At 40.0% G+C, this 20,025-nt stretch overlaps 1 protein-coding gene across 9 annotated transcripts in view; it reads left to right on the top strand.

The window, feature by feature from the left end:
- Positions 1 to 20,025, top strand: part of BLNK (B cell linker) — a 164,556-nt gene that overhangs the window by 87,067 nt on the left and 57,464 nt on the right. The window contains exon 1 of one of the 9 annotated variants that reach the window (XM_061635578.1): positions 6,466 to 6,727. The exons of 7 other annotated variants lie outside the window; for them this stretch is intronic. In XM_061635578.1, the coding sequence (XP_061491562.1) occupies positions 6,648 to 6,727 (80 nt within the window). In that variant the 5' untranslated portion in view covers positions 6,466 to 6,647. Of the gene's footprint in view, positions 1 to 6,465; positions 6,728 to 20,025 lie in introns of those variants that run through there. One more of the 9 variants, XM_061635579.1, reaches the window with a different exon arrangement.

Genomic DNA, 20,025 nt, shown 5'->3' with positions numbered 1-20,025 from the left:
CCATCAATAAACAAGTGTCTGCCAAGTGGTGATTAACATTATGTAACTGATTCATCACCTGAAAAAAATGTGCATCTGTATTTATCAGAAAGCAATAAGAAATCCCACAGGAGATAAACTGAAACAAAGATGACACAACATCTTTTTCAAACCTGGGATTTCTTAACTTCTTGTAATTGCTGAGTAACTTTGTAGGCAGCCATGGCCTATCTATCTGTTGCTGTTTAGAAAGTTGTTTGAGTGTCTTTCAATTATGTGCTATACATAGGCTTCTTCCTGTACATCATGGCTTAAGAAAGTCGTGATGCAAGAACCCAGGCTCAATAAGGCCAAAACAAGCATATTATTGGGAGTTACCTGTAGTTTTATGCAGATTGTGGAGAAACTCCTGGCAATAATCAGCAACCATATTCCAGGATTCCCACCAAAGTTTTTCTTTTATATGCCTTTATATACTATATTCTCCTAAATTTATCTGGATCCCTGATTAAATGAAGTCTAAAAGGATGCAAATGAAAATACATATTTCCCCGCGGTAGTGAATATCTGGAACAAATGATGCATGTGGATATGAAGACCATTAAAATTAAGATTATGATGGAGTTATGCAAGTTTGGAAGATGCAGTAATACACATTGGGCATATCAACCAGATCATGGAGAATATGCTATGTTTTAGCAACACAGTCAATAAACATAAGCTCCAGGTGATGCTGGGGAATTTTAGTATTTCACACACTCAATATGAAAGTGACAGATATACATAGTGACACAGCAATGTATGAAATATGCTGTTTATGCTACCAAATTGTGCACCTTATCCTGGAGACTAAACATATTAACCTGGCACTTTTCCCTATCTATGCTGTTCATTTTTGCATATTTTCCATGGTGTCTGTCTGGTGAATCTGTACAATGGCAGGTGTTATGCATGTTCTCCCATTATCTCATTGCATATACATTGCATTGCATATACAAAGCAGACATTGCATGTTTATCACATATGTATTGACTTACTGTTTCATAATGATGCATGGTATCATCACGGTGGAGGAAAAAAGGTTTGCATCACAACAGTTATAACTGCAGCTCAATGAAACCCAAATTCTTCCACCAGAAAACTCAAAATGTTGTATTCAGTCATGCAACAGAGCTACAATTCCCAGAGTGGTTTAACAATCAATCTCTCTTCCAGGGAATTGTGGCTGTGTGAGGGAAATAGCAGTCTCAGAACAATTCTCAGCACCCTATAAAAACTACAGTTTCCAGGACTCTTGAGGGGAAACCATGACTGTTTAAAGTGATAAGATATTGCTTTATGTTTGTTTTGTTTTTATGTTTGTTGCTTAGAAATGCAAATAAATAAGTGGTATATAAATGATTTAAATAATAAAAAATGTATAGTGCTGATGGGGCCTAAAATAAAATACCAAAGACAGGTGGTTGCAGTTTTTGCAGGTCAGTACCCCCACGCTTCTCTCTTTCCAGACAGTCTGCTAGAAAGTGCTGCACCTCTACTTCAGCAGTGAGAAGGAACTTGCGTTTCACTCAAGCATGAAGAAATGCACATTTATATTTTCAAGCTCTGAAAATGTAGTTGGTGAAACACATTTTAACAGGAAACTTTGAACAGATGCCTAAACTAATCTAAAGTTTTATTGCTTTCACATTCAAAAGTTACTTGGTTATCGTCAACCATACACAAGGCCACAAGTTCCATTTTCAGTACCAGTATGCTAAAAATTATTCCTGTTTGCCCCATGTCACAAAAGTCATGTCACAAGACACAGCACTTGTACACAGGAAGAGAGATGAGCCCACCTTCTACTCTTCTTCTCACTCTTCAGTCTCTGCGACACAGGATGCGGTCAAAATCTGTATTGTCGGACAATCAGGGAGCTCAGCATTTTTAATCTCTTGGATAAGGAAAATTCTGGTTCCTTTGGTTGGCAAAGTGAGCCTCCAGAGGTGACTGGGTGTGTGTGATATAAATTAAGTTTTTCCTGTGGCTGCAAATGAGGAATACCCGGGAGAAAAATTATCTACTACACAAGCAGATGAGAAGAGTGGATGACTGAGGAAAGAGAGCTGAACTGCAATCAGGAATGTTCTGCAGTTGTGTAGAGAGAAGCATAAATTTGTCATGCATTGGCAAACATCTATAAACAAAAAGAAGAGTGAGAAGTGGGAACATGAACATGGCAGTATCAGGGGAGAGGAAGGATGGCATCCTAAACATCTACCTTTCTTTTAAATATGGAGGCCTCACAAACATAGCCCAAATCCAGTGGTGCAGTTAGGTAATTTTAGATTGTTATGCCCCTCCTCCTTAGATGATAATGTGTAGCATTTCATTCACATTCAGGGGGGCTCCTGTTCACTTGGCTGAGTAGGACCCCAGAGTTCTGACCCCAAACTCCTGTCCTGGTGCCACTGTTTAAATCACCTTAAAGTATTTTCCCAACAAAAAAAAACAGTACTCTCAAATTTCAAACAATTTTTAGGTAACTAGTTAGCAAACTAGTTGTATTTTGAAAGGACTTTTTTTTTACCCAGGAGGCACATTATAGCCTATAATTATATTGTTGTTATTTCTTCTTAATCAAAGAGGGAAATGTGCAAATGATTCCATGTTGCACATTTCCCCCATCTGTTTTTTCGAATTCTGTTTGTTGTTCATACCATTCTCTAATTAATTCCATTTATTTGGAAATACTGGTCTTTAATTAGAACAATTATTAATGAATTAGCACATTGTATTTTGTATACTGTTTTGAGAATTATTTATTTATTGTACTGTTTTTCTTGAGTTCTACTTGATATATAGTTTTGATATTTTTGTATTGTGTTTGAACATTTATTTGAATATGTTTTTCAGATTTCTTTGTAAGTCGCTTTGAGTTTCATTCTGAAAAAAAACACTAATAAATATCAATAATAATAACAACAACAAAAACAACAGCTAACAACTGATAAGTGTGTCTCCCGGATCCAGTGTTCTGTCGGGGCTTACTCCCTGATGAGTGTGCACTGGACTTCAAACTTAGCATAAAGACCTCTTTTATGCTTTTCAGATATATTCCTCCTTGACAGTTCACTTTTAGGAAATGCATATATGAAATTCCCTATACAAGGGTATGGGCCCATCATAATAAAAAAAACTGGCACAAAAAGTATGTGCATAAATGGAAAAAACAAAATGTTGATGTGTTTTAGTTTTATAATGCAACAAAATAAACCCAGTTCCTCTGCCATTATGTATCATGCTATCCTAATAATGGAAATTTTAAATCATCCCTATTACATGGTCTGAGAGTTGCACAAATAATGGAAAATATTCTGTGGTGAACCATTTACTAAAGACAAATTTCCAGCTAAGTATTATGTTCCTAAGACATAAAGAGGAGGGCATTTCTACCACAGGAGTAAGCCCCATTGAATTCAGTGAGGTTTACTTCTGAGTAGACATGTATAGACATGTACTGTGTATACTGTTATCTATGTTACTTGGTGAAAAACATTTCAAATACTTCATGAAGAAATATTTTATTGCCATTATATACAGATAGAGATAATAGATTTTTAAAAATGCATATGCATAAATGAGATGTTAAAGGACTACATTGTCAGATTTTGACCTCAGCCTTAAATCCTAACAAGAATAGTTCCATGTTGCAGTCCTACATTCAAATGATCACTTATAGTCCAGCCTATGGCCACAATTTTTGTCTGGAGACATCTGGCAAGATATGGGCACACGCAGCACTATTGGATGAACCTCTGGGTTAGCGATGGGAAATCTGTGGGCCATCAGATATTACTGGACAAACTCCCATCAGCCCCACCTAGCATAGGCAATAGTCAGGGATCATTAGAGCTGTAGTCAAACAACATCTGAAGGGCCACTGTTTCCCCATTGTACTGTACAATAAAAGGGAAAAGCAATAATAAAGCCTATACGTCATATGAAGAAGCAAAACCCCCACATTACTGTGAAGAACAGATAATAATAATTTAAAAAAAGCAGAAGTGTTAACTGTATCTTCATACAGTGGCTTTTTTCTCAAAGGAAATTAACTGTTGATTGAACAGTTGCTCAGTGAATCATGAAGACACATCCGGCATAAGAATGTGCTATTTTCTTCAATGCCTTTGCCTATTTCACAGTAGAAATGAAACCGGTCTACCTAAAGTAGGAATGGGGAGCCTCTGGCCCTCCAGCTTATCTACAACTTCCAACATTCCTGACCATTGGCCATGCTACTGGGACTTAAGGGAATCAGAGGCCAGCTTCTTGGGTCTGCATTGTCATAGCTTGCATTGTTGGATGGTAGGAATGCAGATCCTGCAAAATAACCTCAATAATACCATGCTAGAGTTAGCGGGTTGAGGACTGTAGAGTTTGTGAGAATGGTCTGTTATAGTCCAGCAGGACCCTTAACTACTCCAGAACTGCTAATGCAGTTACAGGACTGTAGGTGAAAATAAATGTCCCAGTTATCTCTAGAGTGCTCAGTTTACTTGCAGAGGAGACATTCAGCAGACTGAAAGTGCAAATTGAAATCTTTCAGCTGTTTTCTTCAACGTTACTCCTATTATAAATTTGGACTCCATTAGGAAGAAGGGCAGAGGGTAAGAATAATAAAAGAAAAAGTAACAAAGAAAAGACATATGAAAATCACATATTTAATCCATCTCCTGAAGAATTAGAAATCCTGGTGGCCGGCCACATACATGTCCATCTTCAATGAAGTGTGTGTGTGTGAACTGAACTGATTCAGTTCAGAAGAGAACTGATTCATTTCAGAATTAAGTTTCTAGCTCTCATGGTCGAAACCAGGCTGAAATTCATTGAAGTGGCTCAAAAGATTTGCAACAGGTGTTGGAACATAGTGGGGAAGCATGTGTGCTCGCCTGGTTGAGTCAAGAACGGACAGAATGACTGCTATGTGGGGGATGCAAGAACTGCTAATGACAGATTCCCACCACTTGCCTTCCTAGAGATTCCACTTCTTTCACCTACAGTTAGTCCTAGTGATGGCACATAGTTGGGAGTAAGCTGGAGAGTGAAAGGAGAGGTGCCACACTCAGGCATGCCTTGAGAATTTTTAAGGGACGAGGAGCTGAATCTCATGTAAAAAAGGATGGAGCACCCATAAACCTCAAGGGAGAAGAATCTTATAGCTTAAAACGTAAAACAATGCCAAGATGCTAAGGGCAAAAGATAGCCTTGAAGGTCAGTGGGATCCTTGGCCAGCCCCTTTCAAGTTCCTTCACAAAATCTGTTCTTGCTCATTAAAGAGAAGCAAATGCTAGCACTGCAAAATCCAGCTGTTCTCACTGCACACACCATCTTCTTGGCCCCTACTTTGTTTACGTCGGCATGCGTTTGCTGAAATATGGCACTAACACTCCCTTGGATGTTCTCTCTTTGTGAAGGGACAGGGCTTACCCCCCACCCTTTACTCTTTAAAGATTTCTTTTCAGCAGTTTTCTTGGAGCAAAAGCACTTGAGCAACATAGTTTCACTTTAGGTAGGAACACTGGTGCCTTTGCAGAAATACTGAGGAGAGGATGAAAACACAAGCACAGATTGCAACGGTGCAGCGGAATGGGCACTTTTAAGAATGATACTGGTTGGCAAAGACTAACGTGAACAGCATCTGAAGCAAAAAAAAAGAGTAAAATGAAATGAACATGGGAAGCATGATGAGCGCAGATCTTCTTTCCCACACTAAAACAAAATCCTAAGAAGAGCTCTCCTGGATCAGACTAGTGCCCTATCTAGTCCAGCATCCTGTTCTCACAGTGACCAACTAGATGCATGTGGGAATCCTGCAAGCATTGAGTTCAAATCCCACTGAAATCAATGGGATTTCAAAAGCAACTTTATGGAAGGAACATAAGCAGAGGCCTGTTGGCACAGTCCAAAGACCCGTGAAGAACCATTATTCTTTCCGTAACAGCAATCGGATAGATACTCCTGATGCACCAGGAGAAAAATGCAGCAGCCCTTCTCGATTGCTTGTCTCTAAGATCCAGCATGTACAGGTATGCTGCACCAGAACGTGGAAGGTCTACAGAGAAACCTTTTCTTTTCCCCCTGTTTTTCTTTTGCAAACCATTGCAACAGATCAGGCCCTTCCATGTCAAAAGATTGTTAAGAAAACTCTTCCAAGTCATCAAGATGCCAACCGCTTCAAGGCACCGGGAAGGAGGCAGGAAGTTTCCCCAGTTATCACCCTTCACCTCAGATGAAACGCCTGAAGCACGCGAAGAAACAAAAGAGGACGTAATGAAGGACTTCAGACCCAGATGGGGGTGGTTTTACACGCCCAATAGGTGCGGATCTTCAAGTTAGTACAAACGCCCTATTACCAGCCAAGCTGGCTCTGTCACATGACAATCTGGAAACATGAAACCAGACCAGGCGCTCGGGCAAGTTTTGCTTCTCCTGAAACACACGAGGACGAGGTCTCCCCGGCCGCGCGCAAAGTCTGATCTACGGGGCGGGGGGGGCGGGGGACGGGGAGAAGAATCCGGAGGGAACTCCATCAGTTCTCTCTCAATCTCTCTCAGATCAGCTGCTCGCCTTCCCAACCCCTCCTCCAGAGAACTAGGAAGCTGCCACAGCCACTGCTGACTCGGATGCCAGTTTGTCCGAGGCAATCAGCATTGAGCATGGACAAGTTCAATAAAATCACGGTGCCAGCAGGACAGAAGCTCAGGTACGATTCTTAACCCTTCTACCTGCCTTCCCCCCCCCCTTTTACGCAAAGAGATTCCTAGGCTGTTTCTTTCTTGCTGCGCCGCACGATGGAAATCTGGGGGACAGACGCTGGAAGGAGTCTTGTGGCACCTTAAAGACAACTTTGTGATGGGATAGCTTTTCGTGGACTATCTGATGAAGCGACTTGTCATCCACGGAAGTTTATGTCCTTAAAAAAGTTTAGTCTCTCAGGTGCCACAAGAATCCTTGTTGTTTTTCGATAGAACAGGCTAACACGTCTGGAAATTGTTGGGAAGGATAAACTTGCATGTAAGAAAATAATAAAGCAGTCTGAAATCAAGGGAGAATTCAGAATGATTGTTAGGATAACAAGCTTCTGAGTTGTGTAGCATTCTTCTCAAATGGGAAATGAAAGCATTCTGTGTGGCTGATAAGAAGGCTACCACTTTTCCTCCTATGCTTGGATGGGATAGACAAAAAAAAACCCAATTAATCAGTTGCTTCCAGATTGTCACTATTTTGGGGTGGGATTCAGTCACGTACCAGCAAATTCAAGTTGCCCAATTACAGTTGGTTGGGAAGTTTTGTGCAACAAACATTCTCCCCAGAGTTCAGACTTTTTGAATATGGTAAAATGCACTGGAAAGTGTGGAATAACACTTGCTTTGATGCAGTGTCATCTAACCTCCTCACAAACAAATCAGAATGAATGCTCATTAAATAGCCAAAGCCATCTAATTTCCCCGCAAAAAAAGTCAGGATGAAAGCTCAATAAACAGGTCATCTAGAAGCGCTCTAAGATTACATGTTAGAAAATACATCATCTGTTGTAGTGGCAATGTGTCACTAAAGGTACAGTAGTCCAACCAAACTGGAAAGTTTGCACCTTTACATGCCAGCACATATTCAGAACCATTTTGGATCCATTGTTTGTGTAACTGATGGTTCAAGGATGCCCCCCATGTTCCTGGTTTGCATGTTTTTGCGAAGACAGGAAACATTGCTATATAGCACAGTGGAGCATGCATCCTTCCTTAGTGAGGGCAGTGCCACCAGTTTTGACCTGCTGTTCCTCTGCTCTGCTTTTGGGCATTGTTTGAGACTCTGCACAGGTTCTGTATAGTTTGCAGGAATTGGATGTGCACAATTTGTACATTGGACTCTTCAATAGCATTTGTGGCACTTTTCAGATTTATATTGCAAAGACAAAACTAGTCATTTCTTACTGTTGATTGATTGCCAGAAGTACTGAATTAATTCCAAAAGAGAATTCGAAAGGGTGGGACTTTTGAGAAATGCAATTTCTTCTGATACACTAGTGTTCCACTGGTGTTTCTGCAGCAAGCACATCAAGTGTTGGTGATGCTGTGACTTTGACACCAATGTCAAAGGTGCAACACATGCCACACATGTCTGGGAACTTTATATTACAATTTGGCTTTGAGAGAGATCACTTCTGAAAGTGCTCTTCTGAAAATTAATTTAAAGAAATTAATGGCATGAGCAATCCACTGGAGTGCTAAGGAGGATCACAACTGCCAAGAGCAGTGGTTTCCAATCCCAAACTTGGCCCCCTACGAACCACTTGAAAATTACAGAGGGTCTTAGTGGACTGCTTAATGATTTTTCTGCCTTTTGTAGCAATTGTAATGAACTGTGCTAGATGCTGCATGATTTTAATTGTATTTTTATTGCTTCTTTTATTTCTTATATCTTGTATTTTATTGTATTACAATTTGAATTCTATAGAGTTCAAATTGTTATACAATAAAATACAATGAAGAATTAGAAGAAACAGTTAAAAAATACATTAAAAACCAAAAAGAATATTTGATGCAATTGATGTTCCATCTCCTGTCTTTAACCACAAATTCAGACACACCACGGACCACCTGAATGAAGATCATGGACCACTGGTGGTCTGTGGACCACAGTTTGGGAACCCCTGGCCCAGAAGACCTTTTGTTGATTGGTGGTAGAAAATGTTGCAGGCAGGCAGGCAGGCAGGCAGGCAGGCAGGCAGGCAGGCAGGCAGGCAGATAGATAGATAGATAGATAGATAGATAGATAGATAGATAGATAGATAGATAGATAGATAGATAGATAGATAGATAGATAGATAGATAGATAGATAGATAGATAGATAGATAGATAGATAGATAGATAGATAGGAAAAGAAGTTGATTAAAATTAAAAGTAAAAACTAAGGAACTACATTATTATTAAATACATCTAGGTTGCCTTTAACAAAATAGTCAAAATAAAAGTACAAACAGTGACAGAACACTAATTAAAAACACTTAAATCTATGTACCTAAACATTTGCACAGCTATAACTATTTACATTTTGCAGCTGACCAAAATAGTACTATCTTGGCCTTATTTATATTTACATCCCACCTTTCCTCAGAGGAGCTCAAGGTGGCATACATGGTTCTTCACCTGCTCATTTTATTCTCACAACAACCCTGTGAGGTAGTTTAGGCTGAGGGATGGTGACTGGATAAGGTTACCTAATAAACTTCATGGCTGAGTGGGGATTTGGACCCTGATCTCCCAGGTCCTAGTCTAACTTCTGTACCATATTGGCTCTCTTATATGATCTGTAAGAGGAATGATATTAATGTGGGGGAACAAATGTAATTCCACATCTCTATGTTTTAAGGCGGGGCTAAGGAGCGTGTGTCTCTCCAGATGATTGTTGGGACTGACTCCCATCAGTTCTGGCCAGTGTGGCCAATGCTGGGCAACATCTGGAAGTACACAGGTTCCCCACCCCTGTTATAAGGAGATAACTCAAGCAAATGTTGGCCACAGTCTATCAGGAAGTTCTGCCCAAACACCGTGGAATGAATGGGAGCTGCCCATTTGTAAACAACTCTTGTGTCATTCCTATTCATTCTAATGGGACCTGCAAAGGAAAACATCCTGCTGGGATTGTGCTCTCTGTTTTTATTACTGCTCAATAGTTTTTCATCTATTTCTATTGAGGGGTTTTTGATTGGAGGGGTGCATTTTTTAAACGAATATGTTTAGAAGTTGGTTGGAATTGTTTTTATAAGTAGTAGTAGTAACAACAACAATAATAATACTTTTCTGCATTTTGTACACTGACATTCACACGTTATAAAGATACTGAAAATGCAATTTGATGTTAATAAGTTGTTGTTGTTGTTGTTAAATTTATTACCTGCCCTTCACCAGCAGGTCCCAGGGCAGGTTACAGAAACTAAATATTAAAAACAATGAAAACAATGCTGTACGTGTGAGGAATGGACAGGCTTGCAGTGTGGACAAAGCACTGGCCCCATGTTCATCACTAAGCTTGGAGGAGGGATATAACAGGATGGGAGCTCTGACAAAACATGTAATTTACTATCATCAGTGCATATTAGATAAAAGTTATTGGAAGCGTACCGTTGGCAGAGGATTATTCAGCTGTGGTTGAATACTAAGTCCATATTGAGCATTTCTGTTAATTTCTAAGGATTTTGTATTCTTTCCCAATGCTTTTGAGGGAGTATTTGTTAAGCCCCACATACTAAGCCATCTTGAGCCTTGCAATAAGACAGAATTTTTCCATAAACAATTATAAAACGTGGTTAAGTGTGGCTGCTTGGATTCAGCACTGTTGGCCAGGCCTTTCTCCATATAGTGAATAGTAAGGGAGGAGACTGGATGAAGTGTTGTGCTGAATGGCACTTCCTGCCTTAACTATGACATGTAGTAACATGTAGGAATTGCTAAGTGTATTTCAAAGAGACGCAGACCGCACTCCTGTGCACATTTAGTTGGGAATAAATCCTGCTGGAGTAAATAGGACAAGAAGTGCTCCTACTGGGAGGAAGGGCGGGATATATAATAATAAATAATAATAATAATAATAAAGTGCTGAAAAGTGGAGGCACAAATGACGTGCACCCCTGCTGGTTTTTGCATTTCCTGGGTCACATGTGAATGGGAACTTTTAAAGCTCCCTTGTGGGAAGAATGAGCATGAATTCCCCATTCATGCACCACCCCAGAAGAGCAAATACTACATGAACTCATGCATTGATGACACATGCAAAGCTGCCAATACCACCATCACTACTCAACCATAGAACCTAAAACTTAAAAGAGACAAGACACGAATTAAGGAAGATGGTAGAGCTTGTTAAGAGTGCTGTGGACAATTGGGAGGAGGTAACCTGGCAGCAGACAGCATAGACCCCAGAAAAGAAACCACTATGGGGATCAAGCAAAGGTCAAGATTTACAAGCCCTATTAGGATCATAGGAAGCTGCATGAGTCAGACCATGGAACCATCTAGCTCTGCACTGTCTTAATGACTGGCAGTGGTTCTTCAGGCTTTCAGACGGGATACTGCCAGCCCTACCTGGAGATGCCGGAGATTGAACCTGCAATTCAGATGCTCTGTCGCTGAGCCATGGCCCATTCCCATTCAGATGATCTGCTGACCCACTCTGTCAATCAGCGAGTGGGGCCATGCTGAATAGCCCTGCCTTTGACATTGTGCACTTCAGCTAGCCCCACCTCCGGCATTCTTACATATAGTGCAAATGCCTGCAGGGAGGGAACCTTCCCTAGTACAGCTGTGTGCACAAAGGCTTCCATGCAATCTGGAACCCTGTGCAATCAGTGTTCTAAATCAAGAGGAAGCCTTTGCACGTACAGCTGAATGCACAAATGCTTTCTTCCCGCAAATGTACGTATTGCATGCATAGACCAGGGGTGGGGCCAGTTGGAATATGCAACGTTGGTGTCAAAGTTAGTCGCCACATTCCTACTTGCACATTGATTGAATAGGCGAGCAATTCACTTCAAAGGAATAATGTGCAAAAGGGGATTCAGAAGAAAAGGAAATAGTTGGAAGGCCAGAGGAAGATCGGCTATTCCAGAAACTGGGAGCAACATGACAGAAAGCACTAAGGTGGAAGTCTGAGTTACAAGGAAGCCATCTTTTTTTCTGATGGGACTTGTCCCTTTAATAGCTGCATGACAGGCAGAAATGGAACAGATGAAGCTCTCCCCAATCACTGCTTCTTCATGTATTTCCTCTGCTTCCCATCACTTACAGAATTTGTGTTCTGCCAGAGGAAAAAAGGAGCAACCCTATGTGATGAGCAAAGCTGTTCCTCAAGATATATTCTTTAAACTTCTGCCTTCCTATATAGTTTTGTACTTAGTATTGGTAGACAATAGCCCTATTCACTCATTTGCCCTGTCACCATGGAGAACTAATGCATGAAGGAGGCAGAGGCACCCAATTCCTGGCCTTCCTCCCAAGATCCCCATGCCTGCCCAGCTGTGCCCCTTTGACATCCATACATGTAGTGAAGGGGGAGCCAGGTGTACTCACAGAGACTCCTCCTCCTGGCTGGGAGCCCCATCTACACAGGGCTTCCAGTTGCATGGAGGAGCCTATGCAAGTATAGCCATCTCTCCCTTAAGACTTTTACCAAACAAGCAGAGGTCAGAGGGGCAGAGCCAAGGTGCATGTAACCTCACAGATGGGACCAGCAGCTTGGCCTTGTTCTCTCTTATCCAAGCGTTAGCCTTCAGTGTGGTTTCAACAGGGCTCGACAGTCACACAAATCACATAGTTAGCATTATTGCCCAGAATTGTTGGAAATACTTCTACTGTCTGTACACTATTACTATTACTACTGCCATGTACTTCCTGAAGTGTGTGCAGGAAAATTGGCTGTACTCCCTGGTAAAGCATAAAATAATGGCAGTTATTGTAAGAGGACAATCCTTACGCATATAAACATTTCAGCTAAAAAAACAAGGAAGCTAACCAAATCTCACCAATGTAATAGAGATTCATCGTCATGAGCAGGACTAATGATAGCCTAGAGATGTTATAAGGAAAATCAGTAGTACAGGCCACAATCTTCTACCTTCGCTTTAGCTACTTCATTGTATAAACAAGCATTCATCTACCTTAATAACATGCTCTCTCCCATTTACATTAATAGAACTACTCATGCTTAGCCAAAACTATTTTTGTGACCTTTCAAAATACGGCTTCAAGTCTAGCTACATGGAATGAAACCAGTGGGACTTACTTCCCAGTAGATAGTACAAGGACTCAACAACTCGGCAATTAGTATTTTTAAGTGTGGTTTCTCATATGCATATAGTATGTATAGGAAGAAACTGCAGGTGGTGTTGCCTACATTGAGGCCTGTACATGCCTTATGCAGTGATGACTGTAGTACAGTAAGAGTATTGCAGTCCAATTGGGAACAGGAAGAACTGAGGGAGGGGGGAGACAGCAGGGACACAAAGATGTGGGGAAGAGACTACTTTTCCCCCAGACTTTTTATTTTAATTTATTTTCCAATGAAAAAATTAAAAATTTGGAGGAAACCGAAAAGCATTCTTATGATCTATTTTTGTCATGTAGAATAATGAAAAAAAATGTTAAGGCAGACTTTACAAATGTTATTTTAGCTACACTTTACTCACTCAGAAAGACTTCTGATAATAATGTAATAATTATGTAAGACAATCTAAAGTATTGGGTAGTTACAATTCCTGCATACCACGAGTAGCTATCCTGTGGCCCTGTAGACATTGTTGGACCCCAGCTACCATCAGCCCCAGCCATAAGAACTTATGATGAGTTCTGCTGGATCAGAACAAAGGCCCATCTAGTTCAGCATCCTGTTCTCACAGTGGCCAGCCAGATGCCGATGGGAAGCCCAAAGCAGGACCTGAACACAACAGCAGTCTTCCACTCGTGTTCTCCAGCAACTGGTATGCAGAGGAATATTGCCTCTGCAACTGGAGATAATATCTAACCATCACGGCTAGTAACCATTGGTAGCCTTAACCTCCAGCATGTCCAATAGTTAAGGGATGAGAGATGGAGTCCAGGAACATCTGGAGGGCATAGATTAGCCACCCCTTCTGGATACCAAAGGCATGTACAACTCAGATGCTATTCTGTTTGGCTACAGATAGACATTTGTTCTTTTTAAGAAAAGTGGAAACAGTTTGAAAGGGAAATTGTTGCATCTGGTATGTAGCCATTCCACTGTTACGGAGATACTGGTATTTTTGGTGTTGTTTCTGGGTCATTGTTTCCTAAACCGAATAATAAAAAAACCTTCCCCTCACTTAATATACCATTGATAGTTCTGTTTTAAACTGACCCACCCACCCCAATGTTTCCAAATGGCAAACATCATTTGATATATTTGATACTTCAGGGTGCAGCTGGTTGGTGCTCCATCATGGTATATTTGAAATGGTTTAAATAAAACTAAAAGTGCAGTCTACATATGTTTCCTTGGAAGTACGTCCCGCTGTGTTCAGTGTGGCTTACTCTGAGGTAAGTGGGCACAGGATTCCAATCTATGGCATTTATACCTCTTAATCTAATAAATATAGCCAATAATATAATTGAATGTGCTATGTTATACATAATGCAAGTTATATTCCTCATCTGGTAAAGCAGGTTTAGAACTGACAAGAAAATAAGTACTGCATAAATTTGTGGAAGGGCTGTAGCTCAGTGATAGAGCATTTGCTTTGCATGCAGAAGGTCCCCGGTTCAATCCCCGCCATCTCCAGTTAGGACTGGGATAGACTCCTGCCTGACACCCTGGAGAGCGGCTGCCTGTCGGTGTGGACAATACTGAGACAGAGGGACTAATAGTCTGATTTAGTATAAGGCAGCTTCCTATCTTCTATTTTCCCACTAATGTCCTTCTGTTGTTTTTTGGGGGGGGAAGGTCTCCCCTCCCCACCAGAATGTCTTCAAAGTATTTGGGAATTTTAGCTCTTTTACCATCCTTCTCTATAAGTTGTCTTTTACAACTTATCTAAAGCAGGGTAACTGTAACACCTACTATATTTCCCTTCCATAGGAATAATATAAGGCACATCTTCACATAAACACTGATGAAAATGGCCTGGTTTGCACATCATGCTAAGCCAAACTATGGCTTAACAGGTGAATGCAGGCTCTCAGAGAGGCGCTCACAGCTGCTTTACTGCGCTCCCCAATCCTTTTTGCTTCTGCATTGCGCTCAGCCTAAGTATGGCTTAGCATGGTTTCCAAATCTGGGCTTGTGGTTAAGGTGTCTCCAGACTAATCACAAGTTGCAACCAAGAACAAGCCCAGATTTGGGCAACACAAACCATGCCAATTTTTGTTATCTTCCAAAGAGAAAAATAAAGAGCAATATTGTCTTCTGACACCATGCTGTAGCAGTTAACTTGGGAATTGTGCACTTTGGGTAGGCACTCTTTTTCAACCCCAAAGCATGATGCTCCAGAATGCAGTTTTATTGCTGGATATACAAGGGTAAAGCCTATTTAATGGTGGCCCCATGTTCATGGAACTACTTCCTAACAGTTATACATTATTTATGTACTTATTTATTTAACAGAATTTACATGTCACTTGATTGTGAAAATCCTTTGTCGTTTACCAAAAAAATTAAAATTATCAATAAAAAGTTAAAAACAGGTAGTTAAAAACATTTTAAAGCAATTAAAAACAACAGTTGACTAAGAAGAGATTAATACATATCAGCATCTATGTATCTGACTCCTTTATTAACCTTTAAATTAGCCATGAAATCCTTTTTGTTGCAATCTGCTTTTTAGTTAAGATTCTGAGTTGGGTATTTTGTTTAAACTATTGCAGTCTCTGGGTTGTATCCAATAGTAATTTTGTATTAGCATCAAGTTTTTCTGCTTGTAGAAGGTGGGGACCCAATTTTCACCTATCCTCCCCTATCCAGTGCAACCACTTGTCCTCCTCCAGAGGTGTTCCAGAGGCTTGGGGATCTTTCCAGAAGATTATGGGATATGTACATGAGATATAGCACAGAGGGTTTCAGCAGGTAGGGGAAATTGGCAGAAACTGAGTGCTCCACTTCACTTGGCACGAGCAGAAGCACTTTCTGCTAATGCAGAGCCACCATTAGGTATAATTGTTGGATATAAATAGTTTATCTGATTTGTTATGGTAACTTGTTGAGGATTTTGATTGCTGTTTTAGCTTTGCCATTGTAAAGACAAGTTTTAGTTGTATTTTATGCTTTTAAAAAGAAAAAAAATCATGTATGTGAGCTGCCATGGGTGGACTTGCAATGAAAGGTGGTATGGAAATATAGGAAATAAATGCATACTCCCCTCCAATTTTACTTCTTTATTCAGTACTACATTTCTAAATAGAGTTCCCAACTAATTTTAGAATGTTCTTGTTGATGAATCATCTGGCTTTTAACTCATCAATACATTTTAAATAACTGGGCAACTTGCCAAAACTTTCTGACATATTGAACAAAATGTGAGATAATGTACAACTTAATAAACATCCAGGGGTCCCAATCCAGCTGTAGTTGCATGTACGTATGTGTGGTGAGTTGTACCAGAATGTGGACGAGGAAGAACATCCTAATGCTTATCTAATTGAAAGTGATGCTGTGCAGCTAAATAAATAATCCATTTTTTAATATTAGACAGACACCACCTCTGTTACCTTTTGGGCACCTATTGAAGACCTTCATCTTTCAACAAGCCTTTTGAGTAGAGACCTTTTCCCAGTTGGTGTCTGTGCTGAAATTTCTTGTTAAGATTTTTTTAAGTTGTTTTTTAAATATGTTTTTAAGATGTTTTGTTTTAATATGTTTTAGAGTTTTGTTTTTAAGATGTTTTAAAGTGGTTTTGTTTTTAAGATGTTTTAAAGTGATTTTAGTGTTTTTGTTTGCTGCCCTGGGCTCCTTCTGGGAGGAAGGGCGGGATATAAATTTAATAATAAATAAATAAATCACATTTGCACCGCATTTGTCATCCGCCAAGTCATGCACATGTATGGAGACGATATCCTGCGCATATCTTCTTGTCTTGATTACGCCATCACCATTATGAAAAAACCCTTTGTTATTACTGCTTTCATTTCCTGTTACAGTAGAATACAAGAACCAAACGAGCATCAACAAAAATAAAGTATGTTCTTAAGTATCAGCTCCAGTAATTAAAATAAATCAGTTAAGCAACTGAAGCAGTAGTTAATTCAGTTAAGGCTGACAGACCAATTTTTTAAATTCATGCATTCTGTTCAGACTCATTTTGGAAAGAGTTCTGTTACTGAGAAGTATGTGGTGGAAGGGCTTGTTTAGAGTAATGAATAGCCCATGCAGTTTCCCAATACTTTAATTTGAAAGGAGCTGCGCAATGCAATCCCATACACATTTACCTGGGAGTATATTGCATTGAACTCAATGGAGCTGAACGAGCATGAGTAGGTTTGCATTGTTTATTATCCTGGGTTTTCTCAGTACCCAAAGGTGCATTCAGCAAAATGTTTATCCTGAGGTGGCTGATGCTTTAACTATTAGTTCACTGGCTTGTTTCTTCCTAAGCTATACATAAACGTTTTTTGATTTTGTCTATAAATTTGTTTTCAGCTTGCTGAGCTTTGCACTTGTTCCCCAAACTTAATGTTATAGTCATATATCATTGACCATCAGGCTTATCTTAATGAATAAGAACCTTGAAGGAATATGACGCTTATTAAAAGGAAAAGGAGGAAGCACTTGATGGAGACAACCAAACAGGATCACAACAGGAAGGCAAGATTAGGGATCTTTAAAATGTGACAAGACTTTTGATATAAAGATCCAGTAGAACAGTGTTGAAAGCTAGTACTCCAGAACTGCCAGAGGTTTCAAGGAAGTGCATGGCTACAGGAAACAAGTGCATCTAACATTCTTTTGGGCATCATTCAAGCACTGATGTGTCCCTGTGAAAGGCAATCTGTAAACATTTTATATGAGGAAATCAGTCACGTGTTAAACAGCATGCACTAGTTCCACAGTTGTTTGAATCTGTCATTGGTATGAGCGTAGGGATGTTCTTCTCCCAACAGGTTGTATTTAGGCCCCCTTTTATATCTAATAAATATATAAATGCAGCAACTTCCTACACCTTTGCTGGAAGAAAATCCACTAAACTGGGGGAATGGATGGGCTTGTGGACTGATGGACTCTTATAACGTGTAAAATGCTTAACTGCTTTTGTAAAGCCTTAAGGACAAAACTGGGAAATACGCATTCAATCTCCTCCACTTCCACCACCATACCTATTTAATATATACAGCATGTTTTCTCACTATCTGCAGTGGTGGCTGGTGCCCATTGGGACTGGTAGGGTGCAAGTAGGTGGAGCCAGAGCCAACGACAGGCAGAGCCACCCCCTGATGGGTTGTAAGTAACAAGACAGGCAGGTGGGGGGTAGCTGAAGGCAGCCTGAGCTTGGTAGAGCAATACCCCATTTGCCCTAATGAGCCAGCTTCTGCTGACTTATCTGTATAGGTGGACAGCTTTTTTTTTTTTAATCTGTTAACCTCTATTGATGGATCGAAACCAAGAGAGTGCAACTTTTATCATCACTGCATCCCCACTCTGGAAAAAGGGTTCACCTTTTGACTTTCTGCCCATTGGGTAGCTCTTATAAGCACTGTACCTCTTTCCACATAAAGGAGAGCACCCTGCACACGTTGTTTGTATCTAACCGTGAGACTTTGTTATCAAGTATGCCTATGCTGTCCATGTTCTGAAACTTGAGCTCACCATTTTGTTCTTGAGTACTGCATTTAAAAATGCTGAGCCTTTCAGTATTTCAGGAGTAAAACACTTCCGTGTAGAATGTACACATTTATGACAACTAAACAAGTGATGGCCCAAATCCAGAGAAAGTTAGTCATGCCTAACAGCCTATTGCTATGAATCTTTACTCAGAAATAAGTCCCACTGAAATCCATAGGACTTATTGCAAGGATTGTAGCATTTGTTCCTAAAAATCAGTGGAACTTAGTCACAGATAACTTGCCCCATTGATTTCAACAGGATGTAAAAGTGACTTTCTCTGGATTGGGATCGTGTATGGGATTTCTCTGGACTGGGACCATAGCTCAGTGGTAGGCAGGGGTGACCAAAGACATTTTGCTGCCTGAGACAAAGGACAAGATGGCACCCTTCCCATTCCACATACAGAAACCAACTGGCGTAGCAGTTGATGCTTGCTTCAACACTGATGAAGGAACAAAATCTTTCATTGCACCTGAGGACAGCTGGCTAGTGTAAGGAGCACAGGGCAGTTCAGATAAGACACATAGCTCCATCCTATAGTAGAGGGGATAATGAGAGGGACTCAGGAAGAATGTTTGGGGGCTGCCACCATCACCACCACCCAGCATCTGTTGTATGAAGCAATTGCATCACTGTGTCTAATGGTAGGGCTGGCCTTGATGGTAGACACATACTTTGTATGCTAGACATCCAGATTAAGTCCCTGTTGTCTCCAGCTTAAAAGGATCATGTAGCAGGTGATGGAAGAGATCTCTGGGAAGTCTCTGGAGAGCTGCTGCCAATCATAGTGGGCAATACTAAGCTAGATGGATTGACTTGTTATAAGGCACCTTCCTATGGACTAAACCCTGGTTTCTGATAATAGAAATTGATATTTAGAAGTTAAAACTGGCCGTATTGTGAGTCAGAATCTGCCCTAGTGGATGAAGAGGGAAAGGATCCCTGACTCTTAAGACGTTTTCAAAATATGGTACTATGGTTTTGCTGTTGGGGGGGTGTATTTTATTGTTTTACTTGGTATTATATTTTTATTTTAAGTTTCATTTTATGTGTGTATATATGTATTATATTTTTTGTAAACTGCTTACAAACTGTTTTGTTAATTAAACAATATTTTACTGTTTTTATTTATTAATTAAATGTACATCCTGTCCTTCTCCCCAAAAGAGCCCATATATAATATAATAGTAATATATTTAAAATACTCTTTTGCTATTCACTTAATGTAAAACAAGCATACCTATTGTTATCTATAAATATGGGAGGATATATAATTTTGTTTAGACCTCTTTTTTTAAAAAAGGGGGGCAAGTTTCTCATTTATACTTATAGGGACAAAAGCAGAGCTTGGAAGATTACTTTTAAAAAGTAATAAATTACAGTTACAATTACTTGGCCCAAAAAGTAGCAATTACCGTTACAATTGCAACTGCTCTGAAAGTAACTGATTACTTTGCTTTTTCTCAAAAGTAATCACTACAATTACATTCAGTTACTTTTTTAAAAAAACTCCTACAAGGTGCTGGCCTTGGCTGCTGCACATCTAAGAAGCCTAAAACAATATTAAAAATAAACACACACACACAGGGGGTAGTAGAATAAAAAAATTTATCCATAAGATTAACATAATGGCATAACAGAATCTCACATCCCCCCAAGCAATGAAGATACCCCAACTC

This window comes from Rhineura floridana, chromosome 7 (genome assembly GCF_030035675.1).
Source record: "Rhineura floridana isolate rRhiFlo1 chromosome 7, rRhiFlo1.hap2, whole genome shotgun sequence".
Lineage (NCBI taxonomy): Eukaryota > Metazoa > Chordata > Lepidosauria > Squamata > Rhineuridae > Rhineura > Rhineura floridana.
Note: the sequence above shows the minus strand (reverse complement) of the source record. Positions and strands in the feature narration are given on the sequence as shown.